This window comes from Meles meles, chromosome 3 (assembly GCF_922984935.1).
Source record: "Meles meles chromosome 3, mMelMel3.1 paternal haplotype, whole genome shotgun sequence".
Taxonomy (NCBI): Eukaryota; Metazoa; Chordata; class Mammalia; order Carnivora; family Mustelidae; genus Meles; species Meles meles.
This window is the reverse complement of record NC_060068.1, coordinates 83,455,936-83,472,571: the sequence shown is the minus strand read 5'-3', so window position 1 is coordinate 83,472,571 and position 16,636 is coordinate 83,455,936. Positions and strand designations below refer to the sequence as shown.

Here is a 16,636-nt window from a genome sequence, read left to right as displayed (position 1 = left end):
AGCTCATGACCTGAGCTGAAGGCAGAGGCTTTAACCCACTGAGCCACCCAGGCACCCCAATACTAAGATTATCTTTAAGTCTTTATCTCGTTATGATCCCCTTTTCACTTCTTAACGGTTTCATGATTTGAGGAGTTTTCCAATACTCAAAAATACTACCCTCAATTGTATCTTATCTTATTTCATCTTAAAAAAACCCAGATTTCCAATTTTATCTTAGGTTGGTATGTCTTTTATTTATGAGTCCTGTAACCACATCAAGACCAAAACCAACAGCTAGAAAACATCTGAAGTACTAGGAGGACTGTATGGAGAAGGGATAGTAGTGTTAAATAGGGGTGAGTGTGGTGAAGAAAGAAGGTGGGAGGGAGTAGCTCCTCATCTTCCAAGTGGTCAGTTGAACAAACAATTACTTTTGGTTTAGGTAACTTTTGCTTCAGTGTAACCTTGTAACTGTAGAGATTTGTAAAGATTCAGGTAGGTAAGACCTCCTATACATTGCTCTCAGGGCTACTGTGAGGATTCTCTGAGATGTTTGTAAAACACGTAGTAGCACCCTGCCTTAACCACATTGTTAGCCTTCCAAATGTAGTTCCTGATGGTATTAATAAACATTTGACCGTTACTTGTTATTAGGTCTTGTAAGAGGTATACAGGCTAAGGATTTGGGACATATTCAAAGATAAAGTCATGGGTTTTATGTGGAGAAACCCAGAATTCCATAAAGTCAAGAATGATTATTTTCTGTATAAGTTGAATGTTATATTTTCTTTTATTTTTAATTTGGAATATTCTCTTCACACACACCTTTTAAGTTGTGTAACTTTTATTAGAAGTAACTAGCAAATGATGATTCTGAATATTAGGTATTCTTTCTAATATGTCTGAAATATTGAAGATTTTGTATCTTGATGTTCTTTTCATAAGATTTTTTCCCCCCTCTGTTTTGGAATTAAACTTAAAAATTGTGGCTGTGTACCCCAAATCATTCTCTAGTGTCTGCCAGAAAGACTGGAAATACATTGGCCTTAAGTTTTTGGGGAAAAAAAAAGAAAAAAACCAAAAAAAGACCTAGTTGAGTCTGAGAATTTTTGAAATTGCAGATGAAGTCAAGCATTGGGAAATGAGCCTAAGATGTGTGTTATGAACAGCTAGTGTGTGTAGAACGTGGGCAGTTATATACTTGCCTAGCAAATACAAACAGGTTCTGTACTTAAACTTGATGTAAAGGGAGGCAAGGCATGGTTTAGTCATGTACCTGTGCAAGTGAGTGCAGGTCTTGTGAGGATCAGTTTTAGAAAAATTCAAATGAGAATATGGATTTTTATACCTAATCAGTTTGAAGTTACATATTTTATTGAGCATATAATACACTTGACACCAATTATTCTCTCTCCAGCTCAACGTAAGAAATGCTGAGAGCGATTTTTAGAAGGTTTGCGACCAAGGCAGATAATTGTGGGGACTTCAGTTTTAGTTTATTTTTAAAAGGAGTGAAAATCTTTTCTTTCAAAAACAAAACCATTTTGCTGTTCAAAATGGTTCTTAGAGGTACGGAAAAATGGCAAAAGTTAGAGTAGGCAGGATAATGAAAGCTGAGCTCTTCAGTATGTAAGGTAGAGTAGAGAGGACATGTTGTCTAGCCCTTGATGTTTTCCTTTAGGCTGAGATCATAGTATAATGCTTCTTGGAAGCCCTCCCTTGATGTAGCTGGCATCATAATGACTGAAAAGTGTAGAGAAACTGGATCCTTGGTAGCTTTAAAGTGGTTTGATTTCACCTTCTGCCCTGCAGTCCAACTCCCACGCTCCTTCCTGCTAGGTAAACCTGGAACTCCAGCTCTGGCGTGTGGGGCACATTCCATTCGTTCCTTAGTCTACTAAGCCTGCATGGAAACCACTGGGAAGACTACCCATGGCCTGACAAGTGGGGAGAAATGCTTTTTTTTTTTTTTTAAAGATTTTATATATTTATTTGACAGACAGAAATCACAAGTATGCAGAGAGGCAGGCAGAGAGATAGGAGGAAGCAGGCTCCCTGTTGAGCAGAGAGCCCGATGCGGGTCTCGATCCCAGGACCCAGAGATCATGACTTGAGCCAGAGGCAGAGGCTTTGACCCACTGAGCCACCCAGGTGCCCCGAAATGCTTTTTTAATAGGAGCAGATCCACCAATTGTACCCTTACTAAGTAAAACAAAAACCAAAAAATGGGGGCACCTGGGTGGCTCAGTGGGTTAAGCCACTGCCTTCGGCTCAGGTCATGATCTCAGGGTCCTGGGATCGAGCCCCACATTGGGTTCTCTACTCAGCAGGGAGCCTGCATCCCCCTCTCTCTCTGCCTGCCTCTCTACTTGTGATCTCTCTCTGTCTCTCTCCCTGTCAAATAAATAAATAAAAAAAAACCTTTAAAAAAAAAACAAACAAAAAATGCCATGTATCCTTATTGTATTTATTTGCAAATTGTACTACTGCAACAGTATATTTTCTAAAACCTACCCCAAATTTAAAAAGCTAGAAAGATTAGGGACACCTGGGTGGCTTACCCTGTCATGTCTGCCTACTGCTCAAGTCCTATCGAGTCCCACATTGGGCTCCCCTGCCTGCCGCTCCCCTTGCTTGTGCTCACGCGCACCCTTTCTGACAAATAAATAAAATCTTTTTTATAAGAAAGCTACGAAGGTTAAGTGTTACTCATAACCCTTTATGTTTTCACTGAAAACACTGACATATAATACATGTCAGTGAAAGTAATAAGACACATGGATGATTCTTTTATTGGTTTAGTAATACCATGTAACCCTTCAGTTTGAATGTCTGATTCAAAGCACTTTTACTTTGAAATTGGATTTAATGGGTGTCATAGCTGAACCAGATAACTTCTTTATGATACATATATTCTAATGCAAGTACAGTGCTGGCTACACTTAAAAATCAGGGGCTTTGGGATCAGGGAGATTCAAATTAAAACCACATTGAGATATCACCTTACACCAGTTAGAATGGCCAAAATTAGCAAGACAGGAAACAACGTGTGTTGGAGAGGATGTGGAGAAAGGGGAACCCTCTTACACTGTTGGTGGGAATGCAAGTTGGTGCAGCCACTTTGGAGAACAGTGTGGAGATTCCTCAAGAAATTAAAAATAGAGCTTCCCTATGACCCTGCAATTACACTACTGGGTATTTACCCCAAAGATACAGATGTAGTGAAAAGAAGAGCCATCTGTACCCCAATGTTTATAGCAGCAATGGCCACGGTCGCCAAACTGTGGAAAGAACCAAGATGACCTTCAACGGACGAATGGATAAGGAAGATGTGGTCCATATACACGATGGAGTATTATGCCTCCATCAGAAAGGATGAATACCCAACTTTTGTAGCAACATGGAGGGACTGGAAGAGATTATGCTGAGTGAAATAAGTCAAGCAGAGAGAGTCAAGTATCATACGGTTTCACTTATTTGTGGAGCATAACAAATAACATGGAGGACATGGGGATATGGAGAGGAGAAGGGAGTTGAGGGAAATTGGAAGGGGAGGTGAACCATGAGAGACTATGGACTCTGAAAAACAACCTGAGGGTTTTGAAGGCACAGGGGGTGGGAGGTTGGGGAACCAGGTGGTGGGTACTAGGAAGGGCACGTATTGCATGGAGCACTGGGTGTGATGCAAAAACAATGAATACTGTTAAGCTGAAAAGAAATTTTTTAAAAAAGTGGGAAAAAAATCAGGGGCTTTGGGACACCTGGGTGGCTCAGTGGGTTGAGGCCTCTGCCTTCAGCTCAGGTCATGATCTCAGGGTTCTGGGATCGAGCCCCGCATTGGGCTCTCTGCTTGGCGGGGAGCCTGCTTCCCCCTCTCTCTGCCTGCCTCTCTGCCTACTTGTGATCTCTTTCTGTCTGTCAAAAAAAAAAAAAAGTGACTGCAAACTCCCATCTTCGCTGATGTCACTCAGTCCTCCTATCACTTAGAACTTGTCACATTTTTTTTTAAAGATTTTATTTATTTATTTGACAGAGAGAGATCACAAGTAGATAGAGAGGCAGGCAGAGAGAGAGAGAGAGAGAGAGAGGGAAGCAGACTCCCTGCTGAGCAGAGAGCCCGATGCGGGACTCCATCCCAGGACCCTGAGATCATGACCTGAGCCGAAGGCAGCGGCTTAACCCACTGAGCCACCCAGGCGCCCGAACTTGTCACATTTTTAAACTAGAAAACCTGTGAAACATTTGTTTTGAAAGATTTATATAGATTTGAAAGCTTTTTTATCTTTCCAAAAATTTAAAGCCTGCAGATGTGAGGTCTTCATTAAGTTGCAAGCTTTAATTACAAAGTCAACAAGCAATGATAACATGTACTAATACTCTTTTTCAAAATGTTGTGATAGCATAAACTATCCATAACCTGAATTTCCTTTGAGATATTTTTCATGTGCTAAAATATCATCCCCTCTTGATGGAACAAGCTATTTATTTGGAAAAATGAATGTTTTCAAAGACATGTCATAAATATCCACCTTTCTTAGAAAAACCAGAACCTTCTATTTTGAAGAGTTATTTATTTGACAGAGAGAGATCACAAGTAGGCAGAGAGGCAGGCAGAGGGAGAGGGGGGAAGCAGGCTCCCTGCTGAGCAGAGAGCTACATGTGGGGCTCGATCCCAGGACCCTGAGATCATGACCTGAGCCAAAGGCTGAGGCTTAACCAGCTGAGCCACCCAGGCGCCCTAGAACCTTCTATTTTGGAAAGAGAAAATTATTTAGTACATGTTTAAGTTTGACATTTTAAAAAAGTACTTAGCCACTGTATAAACAATATACCTCACTTGGTGTATATGGATTTTTATGATCCTTTCCTATCCCATGGTGGAAATTGCAAAGATTGTACCATGTTTGAAATTCTTTGTTTTTTTCCCCCTAGTTTGAATGTGTTTCTTACTGCTATAAAATTAATCACGACTGATGTACTGTGGAACTCTGCAGGCTTTCAGTTTCAAGTTCATTACCATATGTTTCCTATGGATGACACAATGAACGAATTTCACTCATGGTGCCTTTTAAGCTTCTTATCCAAGCAGCTGCCCTATCAGTGGTTGTGGTTGAATGGTTTTCCTAGAGAACATTACTTTTTTCCCTAAGATTTAAAAAATTCATTTGAAAGAGAGAGAGAGAGAGAGCACATACCACTGATAGCATGAGCAGAAGTAGGGGTTAAAGGGAGAAGGAAAAGCAGGCTCCCAGCTGAGCAGGGAGCCCAGTGCAGGACTTGATCCCAGGACTCGGGGATCATGACCTGAGGTGAAGACAGATGCTTAACTGACTGAGCCACCAAGGTGTCTCTATTCTATTATTATTCTATATTCATATTATGATTCTAATATTTCCAGAAGGAATGAGTATCTTTAGCTCATCCTTTTTTGTGTGTGAAGATTTTATTTAGTTATTTGACAGAGACAGCCAGAGAGGCAACACAAGCAGGGGGAGTGAAGTGAAGAGGGAGAAAGAGACTGCTGAGCAGGAAGCCTGATGTGGGGCTGGGTCCCAGGACCCCAGGATCATGACCTGAGCCCAAGTCAGATGCCTAACCAACTGAGCCACCCAGATGCCCCTACAGCATTACTTTTTATTAAAAAAGTAATCTGGTCTTCAGATTAAGTCTGTATTCTCATCAAAAGTAGTTTCTTTAAGGGGCACCTGGGTGGCTCAGTGGTTAAAGCCTCTGCCTTCGGCTCAGGTCATGATTCCAGGGTCCTGGCATCGAGCCCCACATCAGACTCTACTTAGCAGGGAGCCTGCTTCCTCCTCTCTCTCTCTGCCTGCCTCTCTGCTGACTTGTGATCTCTGTCTGTCAAATAAATAAATAAAATATATATATATTTTTTAAAGATTTATTTATTTGACAGAAATCACAAGAGAGGCAGGCAGAGAGAGAGGAAGGGAAGCAGGCTCTCCGCTGAGCCCGATGTGGGACTCGATCCCAGGACCCCGAGATCATGACCTGAGCTGAAGGCAGCGGCTTAACCCACTGAGCCACCCAGGTGCCCCTAAATAAAATATTTTTTTAAAAGTAGTTTCTTTTAGATGTGTCATCAAGAAAAAGTATAGAATGCTGAGTAAGGGAAAACACCTGTGTTTTATGAGTATATGGCAAACCTGTCACACAGCTTGTAAGACTCATCAGACTATTCAGTAGTGTTCAGAGTTTTGCTCATAAAGGAATACATTTTGGTTTTATTATTCTCTGTGTATTTCATTCATTTTTAAATCACATTTACTGTAGAATACACTTCTTTTGCTATTAAGTAGAAATTTCACAAAGATCTAGTTCTATCAACTTTAGTGAAAATTTTTTGACGGATTTAAATTGTGTATGGCATGATTGTAAGCAGAAGTAAAAAATTGCTGATACCTTGAAGCACATATGAATTTAGGGTAGGAGGTCATGGTATACGCTATGGGTATATTTTCATATTTAAATACATACTTGATGGCCAATTTTTTGGAAGGGCTATCTATTTGTTGTTCTTAGATTAGTCATTTTTATTTTGTAGTTGATGAATAATTCGTACTTAGGAATGAGAGTCTCATTTGTCATATTCTTATTAGTATTATCTTTAATTTGAAGTTTCTTTCCTAGAATGCTTAAGCCATTCATACAGTTTATGAGGTTAGTTTCATTAAGAATTGATTATAATAGGGGCACCTGGGTGGTTCAGTGGCTTAAAGCCTCTGCCTTCAGGTCAGGTCATGATCCCAAGATCCTGGGATGGAGCCCCACATCGGGCTCTCTGCTCAGCAGGGAGCCTGCTTCCTCTTATCTCTCTCTCTCTCTCTCTCTGCTGCCTCTTTGCCTACTTGTGATCTCTGTCAAATAAATAAATAAAATCTTTAAAAAAAATATTATAATATATAAGCCCATTCAAGTAGGTCCACATAAACTGCCACAGGGTACAATGTGTGGAAAATGAACTTGTTCAACGTTTGGTGTTCTCTGAGGATGACTTAGGAAATATAACTTGTAACCTGGGAGGGTACCAATGGCAGCATGTGTATGAAGTATTAATAAAACTGAAGTTAAAGGTTTTTTTTTTTTAAAGATTTTATTTATTTATTTGACAGAGAGAGATCACAAGTAGGCAGAGAGAGAGGAAGGGAAGCAGGCTCCCTGCTGAGCAGAGAGCCCGATGTGGGACTCGATCCCAGGACCCTGAGATCATGACCCGAGCCGAAGGCAGCGGCTTAACCCACTGAGCCACCCAGGTGCCCCTGAAGTTAAAGGTTTTTATTAAAAGAAAAAAAAAAGAACTTCGAGTATTTTCCTTCTTGCCTAGTGTCTACTTTGGGTATTAATGTACTAAATGTCACAGTTAAGGTTGCTATATGGCCCTACCAGATGTCCCCGAGGCACTACTGCTAGAGTTTCACCTGGGACCCAGAGGCAGAACTTGGGTGGTGGTTGGGTCTCCCTGTATGACCCTTGCAGAATTCTCACTCAGCCTACTCTTCCCTTTTTTGGTCTTCCTTGTTAAGCTGAGGTTTTTGAGGGCTGGACCACTTCCTGATCATCTTTGTGTAATGACTGGCCCCCTGTACGTGTTCAGTGAACTCCTTTTGGAATGGTGCTAGCTTTTTTTTCTTTTTTAAAAAAAAATTTAAAATTAAGCTTCAAGGTGGTTTCTGGGTGTGGGTGTTAAAGGGTACGCATACCCAGAGGCAGATAAGATGCATGCAACTGATGGGAGGTTGGTAACAGTGGAGTGCATACCTGACGTGTGACCATGAGACGGAAGTCTTTGGCCTTCTGGATGAGAGGCAAAGAACTGTCTTGTCACTGAGGTCTCCTGCCTCATTCAGACCAAGGTAGATTCTAACCTTTAGGAGTTAATGAAGGTAAAACTTTGGACATGTTTATGTTGACTTTCTTGGCTTTTTGAAGTTATTTCTCTTTTGAGAGCTCTCAGGATAATGTCTGGGGTTGATAGGTTTTCCTTATGTGTGGACATTAATGTGAAAGAAGAAAGGGGGAGGGTATTTTATATAGCTAGAATCTCTTTTCTGCTGTTCATGACTTTGTGTCTGCAGTTTTCCTACCCATGGTCCTTCCTGCCCTGGTGTCGATCACTGCCGGGCAGGACATAGGGGTGCTGGTTGGTTACAGTGCCTCCTGGAATAACAGTTCTCATTCATTATCTTCTTTGCAGATGCAGAAGCCATGGAGTTGAGCTGCAGCGAAGTACCTCTTTATGTAAGTCCCTACGCACTGGACTTCGGCTCTCAGTGGCCCTTTCTGACACTCAAAATCTACCTAACCGAAGTGGAGAGTGACGTTTGGCTCACTGTTGAGTTGAGGCTTTAAAAAACGAACGGAGCCTTACTGTCTCATTCCGGTATTCACACAGACCTTTTTAAAATGGATTGGCTCTTGATTCTAATGTCTGGGGTTTCGTGAAAGTTCCCTGAGGAGCTTTATTTAAACGGTATAACTTCTAGACTCAGAAATACCCATTTCTTTCATGTGAATGATTTTTGAACATTGTATTTTAAGATACCATGATGATATTCAAGAATATCTTCTCTGTGTGTCTTTTTTTTGGGTAAAGTCTAATGACAGCTGTGTCAGCTAAAATGACAAAGGAATTCAAAGGGCCAAGTGCTGGGGCATCCATAGAAAAGGTGCGGGTTGGGCTAACAGATGCCCAGGGAGATGCTCGGTCAAGGGTGCCTTCTGCATTGAGGGAGGAAGTACTCTTATCTCTTCTTGAGAGCAATTCCTGGGTGTAACAGGGAAGTGAACGGATGGTCTCTTCATAGAGGAAATGGCATACAGCTTCATTTTCCCTTGGCCAAACCTCTTTCCTTAGAATCTGACTGAGTTGCTGGGGGGTGGGCATGGGTGGGTGTGTGGGAACTGCGGTTTCAGGTGAACTTTGAATCTTCAGTGCATGGAGTTGAGCCAGAGCACTGCATCTATGCTAAAACTATGAGTTCAGTTGAGGTTAGTCTTTAATAGAATGAAGTATGGAGGAGCTAGAACATACTTAATCAGAATCTTCAATTAAAATTTATGCATTCAGGGCGCCTGGGTGGCTCAGTTGGTTGAGCAACTGCCTTTGGCTCAGGTCATGATCCCGGACTTCCAGGATCAAGTCCCGCATCAGGCTCCCAGCTCCTTGGGGAGTCTGCTTCTCCCTCTGACCTTCTCCTCTCTCATGCTCTCTCTCACTCATTCTCTCTCAAATAAATGAATAAAATTTATGCATTCATTTCCCCTTAGCATACTTCACTATATAGGTAGCCCAACTGATCCCCCCACTTTTTACATCCCCCACTCTATTCTCTGGAGGAAAAAGTAAATGATAAAATGAACGGGTGTCAGAATAATGAATGACATGCCTCCTGGGTTGCCCAGTGGTCTGTAGTACTCTTTCTAGGTTGCGATGTGCAAGTCACAAACTGTAGGCAGGTTGGGCCCTGTCAGCCATAATGATGAAGAATGGTTCAAGGCTAAACTGTAAATAGCTCCCAAGTCTCCCTGGCTTTTTATTTATTATTATTAATATTATTATTATTTGTATCTTCCTCCTTCTCACCTCTACTTATTCTGTCCTGTTCTCCTACCTCAAATCCCACAAACCTAATCAAGTTAATAAATCTTGTGGTTGATCAGCATCCTACGGTATAGCTGTTTTGATTCCTACCTGTTTGATTATGATCAGACTAGAGAGTCAGTACACAGAGCCCAAGGAAAGAAGGGACTTACAAAAGCAAAGATACTTTTCAAATTATCAAACAGTATGTACTGACTAAAATGAAATGAAATATATGAAAGTTACTAAGAAGACATTACTCAGAATCTCATCCCCTGTAGATCTTATATTGAAATAATTCTTTTTTGATTCTAAGGTGCAGTTTTTCCCTCCCTCATTTTAACATCTTTGGAATTGAGATGTTCTTTTTTTTTTTTTTAAAGATTTTATTTATTTATCTGACAGACAGAGATCACAAGCAGGCAGAGAGGCAGGCAGAGGGAGAGTGGGGGAAGCAGGCTCCCCGCGGAGCAGAGAGCCCGATGTGGAGTTTGATCCCAGGACCCTGAGATTATGACCCGAGCCGAAGGCAGAGGCTTTAACCCACTGAGCCACCCAGGTGCCCCTGGAATTGAGATATTCTTATATCCATTATGCATTCTGGCAGATGTCATGTTGTAGTTACTCTCTGTGCATGTGTGTCCTGGGTTTAAATGGTTATGTATGGGTTCACTTAAGATTACTTATGACAAAAGTACTTGTGATTGTTGGTGATACATGAATTAAATGCTTTCAAGATGTTTTTACCAGGATTTGGCATTAAAAAGTTGAGCTATGAGTGTGTACTGTGTACACACAGTAACACGGAATATATGGAAACAGTATTATGAAACACGATAAAATCTGTCTAAATTTAGAAGTTGTTGCAATGAGTATGAAATAAATTCGATTGTATTATGATAGGTAATTTTTTTAGTGGAATATAAAACAAAAATTATAACTGATGATCTTAGATGAAATATGTATGTTTATGTTCAATATGACTCTTAATATATATATAGATATAGATACACACACATACATATATATGTTGTAACCTGATTTTTTCCCCCCACTTAAACTTTAATGTCAGTATGACAAACTGATCTCAGCCAATTTGAGTACTTGGGCAATGCAGTAAGAGGTCAGAGGGGATACATTGTAATGAAAATAAGACTTAAACAAATTTCTACCAAATTAGTAACATGTAAATAGAACACATATAAGAACTATAGTAAAACTTGTTTCTGTATTCTGGGGTGGGCCTTCTCTCTGCTTTTTGTGTTCAGAAGTTTGAGAAATATTTACTTCTAGCTTCTAGTTTATAAAACTTGGTTTGTAAATATTTAATTTTTAAAATTCATATTTGTTTCATATATTATAAAAATTATAAAAATTGGAAATATCAAGAAACATTAAAATCCCATGTTTAGGGCACCTGGGTGGCTCAGTGGGTTAAAGCCTCTGCCTTCGGCTCAGGTCATGGTCCCGAGGTCCTGGGATCGAGCCCCACATCGGGCTCTCTGCTCTGAGGGGAGCCTGCTTCCTCCTCTCTCTCTGCCTGCATCTCTGCCTAGTTGTGATTTCTCTCTGTCAAATAAATAAAATATTAGAAAAAAAATCCCATGTTTAATCCCATCATCAGTGTGAGCACTGTTGATATTTTGTGTTTCTTCAGAGCCATATTTATATTTGTGCTGAATTTTATTGACATTAAGGTTATTAATTATTAAGGCATGTATTTAGATGATTTTTTTACTGATATATGTGTGTGTGTAAATATATATATATATTTTTTAAGTTTTTATCTTTTTTTTTTCACTTTCATTTTATTTATTTTTTCAGTGTAACAGTATTCATTCTTTTTGCACAACACCCAGTGCTCCATGCAAAATGTGCCCTCCCCATTACCCACCACCTGTTCCCCCAACCTCCCACCCCTGACCCTTCAAAACCCTCAGGTTGCCCCAACCTCCCACCCCTGACCCTTCAAAACCCTCAGGTTGTTTTTCAGAGTCCATAGTCTCTTATGGTTCGCCTCCCCTCCCCAATGTCCATAGCCCGCTCCCCCTCTCCCAATCCCACCTCCCCCCCAGCAACCCCCAGTTTGTTTTGTGAGATTAAGAGTCATTTATGGTTTGTCTCCCTCCCAATCCCATCTTGTTTCATTTACTCTTCTCCTATCCCCCTACCCCCCCATGTTGCTTCTCCATGTCCTCATATCAGGGAGATCATATGATAGTTGTCTTTCTCCGATTGACTTATTTCACTAAGCATGATACGCTCTAGTTCCATCCACGTCGTCGCAAATGGCATGATTTCATTTCTTTTGATGGCTGCATAGTATTCCATTGTGTATATATACCACATCTTCTTTATCCATTCATCTGTTGATGGACATCTAGGTTCTTTCCATAGTCTGGCTATTGTAGACATTGCTGCTATAAACATTCGGGTACACGTGCCCCTTCGGATCACTATGTTTGTATCTTTAGGGTAAATACCCAGTAGTGCAATTGCTGGGTCATAGGGTAGTTCTATTTTCAACATTTTGAGGAACCTCCATGCTGTTTTCCAGAGTGGTTGCACCAGCTTGCATTCCCACCAACAGTGGAGGAGGGTTCCCCTTTCTCCACATCCTCTCCAGCATCTGTCATTTCCTGACTTGTTAATTTTAGCCATTCTGACTGGTGTGAGGTGATATCTCATTGTGGTTTTGATTTGTATTTCCCTGATGCCGAGTGACGTGGAGCACTTTTTCATGTGTCTGTTGGCCATCTGGATGTCTTCTTTGCAGAAATGTCTGTTCATGTCCTCTGCCCATTTCTTGATTGGATTGTTTGTTCTTTGGGTGTTGAGTTTGCTAAGTTCCTTATAGATTCTGGATACTAGCCCTTTATCTGATATGTCGTTTGCAAATATCTTCTCCCATTCTGTCAGTTGTCTTTTGGTTTTGTGAACTGTTTCCTTTGCTGTGCAAAAGCTTTTGATCTTGATGAAATCCCAATAGTTCATTTTTGCCCTTGCTTCCCTTGCCTTTGCCGTTGTTCCTAGGAAGATGTTGCTACGGCTGAGGTCGAAGAGGTTGCTGCCTGCATTCTCCTCAAGGATTTTGATGGATTCCTTTCTCACATTGAGGTCCTTCATCCATTTGGAGTCTATTTTCGTGTGTGGTGTAAGGAAGTGGTCCAATTTCATTTTTCTGCATGTGGCTGTCCAATTTTCCCAGCACCATTTATTGAAGAGGCTGTCTTTTTTCCATTGGACATTCTTTCCTGCTTTGTCAAAGATTAGTTGACCATAGAGTTGAGGGTCGATTTCTGGGCTCTCTATTCTGTTCCACTGATCTATGTGTCTGTTTTTGTGCCAGTACCATGCTGTCTTGATGATGACAGCTTTGTAATAGAGCTTGAAGTCCGGAATTGTGATGCCACCAACTTTGGCTTTGTTCTTCAATATTCCTTTGGCTATTCGAGGTCTTTTCTGGTTCCATATAAATTTTAGGATTATTTGTTCCATTTCTTTGAAAAAAATGGATGGTATTTTGATAGGGATTGCATTAAATGTGTAGATTGCTTTAGGTAGCATAGACATTTTCACAATATTTATTCTTCCAATCCAGGAGCATGGAACATTTTTCCATTTTTTTGTGTCTTCCTCAATTTCTTTCATGAGTACTTTATAATTTTCTGTGTATAGATTCTTAGTCTCTTTGGTTAGGTTTATTCCTAGGTATCTTATAGTTTTGGGTACAATTGTAAATGGGATTGACTCCTTAATTTCTCTTTCTTCAGTCTTGTTGTTGGTGTACAGAAATGCAACTGATTTCTGTGCATTGATTTTATATCCTGACACTTTACTGAATTCCTGTACAAGTTCTAGCAGTTTTGGAGTGGAGTCTTTTGGGTTTTCCACATATAGTATCATATCATCTGCGAAGAGTGATAGTTTGACTTCTTCTTTACCAATTTGGATGCCTTTAATTTCTTTTTGTTGTCTGATTGCTGAGGCTAGGACTTCTAGTAATATGTTGAATAGCAGTGGTGATAATGGACATCCCTGCCGTGTTCCTGACCTTAACGGAAAAGCTTTCAGTTTTTCTCCATTGAGAATGATATTTGCGGTGGGTTTTTCATAGATGGCTTTGATAATATTGAGGTATGTGCCCTCTATCCCCACACTTTGAAGAGTTTTGATCAGGAAGGGATGCTGTACTTTGTCAAATGCTTTTTCAGCATCTATTGAGAGTATCATATGGTTCTTGTTCTTTCTTTTATTAATGTGTTCTATCACATTGATTGATTTGCGGATGTTGAACCAACCCTGCAGCGCTGGAATAAATCCCACTTGGTCGTGGTGAATAATCCTTTTAATGTACTGTTGAATCCTATTGGCTAGTATTTTGGCGAGAATTTTTGCGTCTGTGTTCATCAAGGATATTGGTCTGTAGTTCTCTTTTTTGGTGGGATCCTTGTCTGGTTTTGGGATCAAGGTGATGCTGGCCTCATAAAATGAGTTTGGAAGTTTTCCTTCCGTTTCTATTTTTTGGAACAGTTTCAAGAGAATAGGAATTAGTTCTTCTTTAAATGTTTGGTAGAATTCCCCTGGGAAGCCATCTGGCCCTGGGCTTTTGTTTGTTTGGAGATTTTTGATGACTGTTTCAATCTCCTTACTGGTTATGGGCCTGTTCAGGTTTTCTATTTCTTCCTGGTTCAGTTGTGGTAGTTTATATGTCTCTAGGAATGCATCCATTTCTTCCAGATTGTCCAATTTGTTGGCGTAGAGTTGCTCATAGTATGTTCTTATAATTGTCTGTATTTCTTTGGTGTTAGTTGTGATCTCTCCTCTTTCATTCATGATTTTATTGATTTGGGTCCTTTCTCTTTTCTTTTTGATGAGTCTGGCCAGGGGTTTATCAATCTTATTGATTCTTTCAAAGAACCAGCTCCTAGTTTCATTGATTTTTTCTATTGTTTTCTTGGTTTCTATTTCATTGATTTCTGCTCTGATCTTTATGATTTCTCTTCTCCTGCTGGGTTTAGGGTTTCTTTCTTGTTCTTTCTCCAGCTCCTTTACGTGTAGGGTTAAGTTTTTATCTTTTTAAGTAATCTCTACACCTACCATGGGGCTCAAACTCATGGTCCTGAGATAAGAATTACAGGCTCTACTGACTGAGCCAGCCAGTTGCCCCTTGACTGCAGTATATCGGATCTCTTTATTTTGGTACTTTTATGTACTAACAATCCTATTTATTATGATTTGTTCTCTTAGAAAAAGAAACTGACTCTGGCAAGTATATAATGAAGGTAAACCCCCCCACAAAATAGAAATTTTGAAGGGCCTATAACATATGGAGATACTTTTAAATTACAAAATAATAGTTGTGTGCTAACAAAAAGTCTTATTAAGATGTGCTTTATTTATTTATTTATTTATTTATTTTTAAAAAGATTTTATTTATTTATTTGGCAGACAGCTCACAAGGAGGCAGAGAGGCAGGCAGAGAGAGGGGGAAGCAGGCTCCCTGCTGAGCAAAGAGCCCGATGTGGGGCTCAATCCCAGGACCCTGAGATCATGACCTGAGCTGAAGGCAGAGGCTTAACCCACTGAGCCACCCAGGCGCCCCAAGATGTGCTTTAAAATATTAATTGCAAGACTTATTTTATGGAGGATTAGATCACATAAATAGAGTAATAATTATGGAGGAAAAATTTGATAGAGATGATTCTCAACTTTGACCCACCCTCCACAAAAAGGCACCTTGTTCAGGTCATTTTGTTTTTGTTCCTTTGATTATAAGCTGTTTTGACATAAGAATTCATCTTTAAAAATCAAAAGTCTTTGCTTCTTGGTTGCTAAAGAGAATCCTTACTAAAAATGGTAGGGGGTATTCGTTTAACAGGTCCGGTAGGTTTTTGTGGTCTTTAGGATATTTCTTATATGGTGTCTTGTCACCTGCAAATAGTGAACGTTTGACTTTTTCCTTATCAGTTTGGATGCCTTTTATTTCTTTTTCCTGTCTGATTGCTGTGGCTAGGACTTCTAGTACTGTGTTGAATAAAAGTAGTGAGAGTGGACATCCTTGTCTTGTTCCTGACCTTAGGGGAAAAACTATGAGTTTTTTGCCATTGAGTATGATGTTAGCTGTGGCTTTTTCATATAAGGCCTTTATTATGTTGAGGGTTTTTCCTCTAAACCCACTTTATTTAGGGTTTTTGTCATGAGTGTTTTACTTTCAAATACCATTAGATTTCACTCATGTGGAATTTAAGGAATGAAACAAATGAACAAAGAAGATGAGAGACACACAAAAATCAAATTCTTAAATATAGAGAACAAACTGATGTTTACGAGTTGGGGCAGGGGGCACAGGCTTGGCATTGGTGAGAGAGGAGAAGATTATGAGCACACTTAGCCACGATGAGTGCTGAGTAACACATTGAGTGGTTGAATCACTATATTGTACATCTAAAACTAATACATACAGCATTGTACATACAGCACTGTAATGGTAGCTGTATTAGAATTAAAGTTTTTAAAGAAGATGGTGGAGATATACCTTTATACCTATAGAAAATCTACAGTTGTAAGTACTCTTTTTTTCCTCATGCATTTTGTTTGGATCCATGAAGAAAGCTGTCACCTTTCATCTTAGGTTTTATTTTTTTAGGTCTTTCACTGTTGTTTCTCTTTCCAGTTTTTCTCTTTCCACTATTGTTTCTCATTTCAAGGCCTGTCTTTTTGTCCTTTCTGTGGACTGAATTCTAGAAGCATTTTTTTTTTTTAATTTTAAAGATTTGTTTAGAGAGAGCACACACGTGTGTGAGCACACATATGTGCAAGCTGGTGCAAGCAGGGGAGGGCCAGAGGGTAAGGGAGAGAGAGAGAATCCCCAAGCAGACTCCCTCCTGAGTGTGGAACTGAGTGCCAGGCTCCATCCCAGGACCCCAAGATCGTGACCAGAGCCAAAATCAAGAGCTAACCAACTGAGTCACCCAGGCACCCCTAATATTTTTAATTTTCTACTTAATTTTCTGTATTGTCGAGTCTGTTTATCTTACAATTTTAGTTTCCATT

General features: G+C 40.0%; 1 protein-coding gene across 1 annotated transcript in view; it reads left to right on the top strand.

Moving 5' to 3' along the window:
• ARHGEF28 (Rho guanine nucleotide exchange factor 28) overlaps window positions 1–16,636 on the top strand; it is a 329,197-nt gene that overhangs the window by 60,613 nt on the left and 251,948 nt on the right. Inside the window, 1 exon segment of the mRNA XM_045999285.1 lies at window positions 8,195–8,238. Within this exon segment, the coding sequence (XP_045855241.1) occupies window positions 8,195–8,238 (44 nt within the window).